General features: G+C 63.4%; 2 protein-coding genes across 2 annotated transcripts in view; one reads left to right on the forward strand and one right to left on the reverse strand.

Moving 5' to 3' along the window:
- MAM_06528 (Vacuolar protein sorting 55 superfamily) overlaps positions 1-176 on the forward strand; it is a gene marked incomplete at both ends in the record, with an annotated part of 726 nt that extends 550 nt beyond the window's left edge. The window contains one exon of the mRNA XM_040825326.1: positions 43-176. Within this exon, the coding sequence (XP_040676753.1) occupies positions 43-176 (134 nt within the window). The remainder of the gene's footprint in view (positions 1-42) is intronic.
- Positions 177-626: 450 nt separating this feature from the next.
- Positions 627-3,329, reverse strand: MAM_06529 (hypercellular protein HypA; the record flags this gene model as incomplete). Its single annotated transcript, XM_040825327.1, has 1 exon — positions 627-3,329. The coding sequence occupies one exon, from the start codon at positions 3,327-3,329 to the stop codon at positions 627-629; it is 2,703 nt and encodes a 900-aa protein (XP_040676754.1).
- Between the last annotated feature and the right edge of the window lie 131 nt (positions 3,330-3,460).

Consider the following 3,460-nt stretch of genomic DNA (forward strand, 5'->3'; position numbering starts at 1 on the left):
CCCCCCCCCCTGTCGTGGCCGCCGCTTTGCTAACGGGTGTAGTTCTCCCCGTCGTCCTCGCCCACTCGGACCTCATCCGCGTCGAGGCAATGGTCATGTCCATCGTGGGCGGGCTGCTGATCTACGGCACCATCATCAGCTTCAGCATGTTCTTCCACGAGGAGCAGGAATTCTGACCGGTCCGAGCGCCGCGTCGGCACTTCATTTGCGGGACGGGAGGCGTCGCCGGCCAGGTTTTACGAACGATACGAGGGGCAAAGCATGCGGCACGAGGCAGGCCACGTCGGCCCACGTGCACCATGCCATCACCATGAAGTTGACTTGTTGGGTCTTTTGGCAACCTGGAAATTTGCATTAAAGCGAAGTCTATCCGTTTGATTAGTAATGGGAACAAGTAATGCCGCTGTATTGATGATGCCTAGTACGTGATGAGGACGAGTGTTGTAATCGTCACATTGCTCTCGTTCTTGCTGGAAACGGGGGGAGCACAGGAAAAGAAAGCAAAGGAACACACACGCAAAGCCCATGCCCGTGTGTCGCTTGTGCGACAAGCCGTCTGTCCACCCGCTCCTGAGTCCTCGTCCTTGTTGAACCGGCCAGCAAGCTCCGCGTACGCCATGGGCCCCTTATGCTACGTCTGAAAAGGTGCCCAGCGGCCCGCACAGCTTGGTAAACATTTCGTCGCGCTCCCCCTCTGGCGTGCTGAGCGTCGTGACTGCGCCGCCGGCACCGATGCGCCAGACCTCGCGCGGCTCGGCTTCGCCAGCCTCGGCCGGGGCCTGCTCGTCGTCCCAGCGGAACATGGTGCGGATCGTGACGCTCCAGTCGCCCTTTCCCTGCACGTCCAGGTACCCAATGACGCCCGAGTAGACGCTGCGCTCGGCGGGCTCGATGGTCCGCAGGATGTCGCAGCTGCGCTTCTTGGGGGCGCCCGTCATGCTGCCCGGCGGCAGGCAGCTCGCCAGCACGTCCATCCCGGTAAAGGGGAACTCGCCGCGGGCCGGGTCCGTCCCCGCCTCGAGCTTCTCCGCCGGGAGCTGGCCGTTGACGGCCGTCACCATTTGGAACACGCTGGCGTACTCCTCTACGCGGAGCTGATCGGGCACGGTCACGCTCTGGGCGCCGCACACGCCGTGCAGGTCGTGCCGGACGAGGTCGACAATCATGAGGTTCTCGGCCTCCTCCTTGGGCACGTGGAGAATCTCTTCGGCTTGCGCCAGCGTCGATACCGCAGGCGACTTGCGGACCGTCCCTTTCATCGGCCGCATGCAACACAGGCCCTTGGGGTCGTGCGTCAAGAATCGCTCGGGGGAGCTGCTGATGACAGTCACTCCGCCGAGACGGGCGAAGGAGCCGAACGGCGCCGGCTGTCTCGCTCTCAGCGTCCGGTATATTTGCCACGGCGTGCCATGCCGGCACGCCTCGTCGACTGGTGGCAGGTTCTGGGGCGGCTGCTCCCCGGGCGCGGACAGCGTGCGGGTGTGGTGCGGCTGGTCGTTGCCGCGCGGCCGGGTCATGGTCGTCTGCGCAGTGAGACAGAGCTCGTAGGACTCGCCGTCTTTGATGTAGTCCTGGCACTTGCTCACATCCGACTCGTACCCGTTCGAGTCTGGCACAGAGACACGCAGGCGACCCCTCCCCTTGCGTACGTCGTCGAGCAGAGCTTCGTTGGAGCGGCCAGACTTGGCGTGCGGGCTTCGCCCACAGCCGGGGTGCCGCCACGGGTGCGACGCCTCGATGGCTTGGACGACATGGTCGATCCACAAGTCGTCACCGTCTTTGCAAGTGAGGGCTTGCACATAAGCAACCCCGGCTTGATGATCGAGCACGACGCTTTTTGTGACCCAGGCCATGCAAAGGTCGGGTCGGCTATGGCCGCGCGCCCCGGGAACAGACCCGGGACTCAACGTGCTCAGGCCCATCTCGTATGTAACAAATCCCACGAAGCCGCCCTTGAAAGCCGGCGCGTCGTCATCGCCGGTCACCCTTCTCCAGCGCCAATACTCCGACATGACGTGCCAGGGGCTCCATGGATCGACATCCTCTCCCAGGTGAATCCGTTGTGATGCTTCTTGTCGTCCACGAGAGGCGGGCTGCCGCAGAACCATGTAGCTGTCACCCACGTGATATTCCATGCGCAGGGCTTCATCGACAGCCAGAGCAACAATGGAGCTCCTCGCCAGGGGATCGCCGTTGACAGTGCTCGACGAGTCCAGAATGATGGTATCCTTGTCGCCGAGGCCAAGCACCTCGGCGATGTCCGCCGTGTCCACGCCCGCAGGTAGCTTGATTCGCCGGCAAGTATATCCCGGCTTGACGCCTCGCTGAGCCAGACCAGACTGCAGATCGTTCCACCACGGGCAGGCGGACAGCGTTCGTCCGGAATCCAAGCCAGGCAGACTACGGCTCAGCGGGTTCAGGCTGTCGGCGTGATCGACGCTAGGTTTCCCCGGGACCTTTCGTCCTGCCGCTTCGTTCCATTCCAGCGCCCGGCGGAACCAGTTGCGAACCACTCCCCCGGCCGCGGCCTCGGTGCAGACAGACTCGGGGTGATACTGGACGCCCCACAACGGCCTCGTGGCATGTCGAGCGGCCATCAAGATGCGCTCCGGGTCGTGCTTGCTGTCGCCGTCGTAGTCCTCCAGGATCCACGCCAGGGGTTGCAGTTCCGGAGCCTGTTTGAACGGCACCCACCGCGCCTCGGGCCAATCCTGCTCCGGAACGCGGTCCTGTCCGATATCCGCACACAGGCTGTGGTACAGGGTGGCCTTGAAGCGAGGCACCTGGTCGAAGATATCGGCAGGCGGCGCCTGGACATGGTCAATCTCTCGAACCATGCCGTGCAGACCCCTCCGGAGGCGTCGAATGCTGCCTCCGAAATGCTCCACCAGGCTCTGAAACCCGAGACAGATGCCGAGCACCGGCACGGCCTGCTCCTGGGGCAGGTCCCAGAGCAGCTTGAAGACGCCCACATCAGCGTCGTGGAGCGGCGAGCCGGGCCCGGGCCCGCAGACCACGGCGTCGAAGTCGGAGAGCCGCTGCAGAAACTGCTGCCTGGTCCAGTCGGGCGTGGCGTCGGAGTCGACGGTCTTTAGGTCCATGTGCAAGACATGGACGGCGACGTTGGCGCCGAGCGCATCCTTGAGAAGGGAGACGATGTTGTTGGTGAAGGAGTCGTAGGCGTCGAGGAACAAGATGCGACGCCCGATGCTGCCGTTGCTTCTGCTGCTGCTGCCGCTGCTGCTGCTGGTCTCGTCGCTGCCGCGCTCGTGAGGATTCGCATGCGCCGGCGTTTCCTCCGCTCTCGGCGTGCTCGAGATGATGCCCATCGCACCTTCTGGGACGCCCGGTACGACGGCAACGTCGTTCCTGCCGCGGTTCACAGCTACCAATGGAGACGGTGGCATCCGATGCCGGAACCTGAAGGGAAAAAGGAAAAAAAAAAAAAAAAAAAAAAGGG

Source organism: Metarhizium album (assembly GCF_000804445.1).
Source record: "Metarhizium album ARSEF 1941 chromosome Unknown scaffold_21, whole genome shotgun sequence".
In the NCBI taxonomy this organism is placed as follows: domain Eukaryota; kingdom Fungi; phylum Ascomycota; class Sordariomycetes; order Hypocreales; family Clavicipitaceae; genus Metarhizium; species Metarhizium album.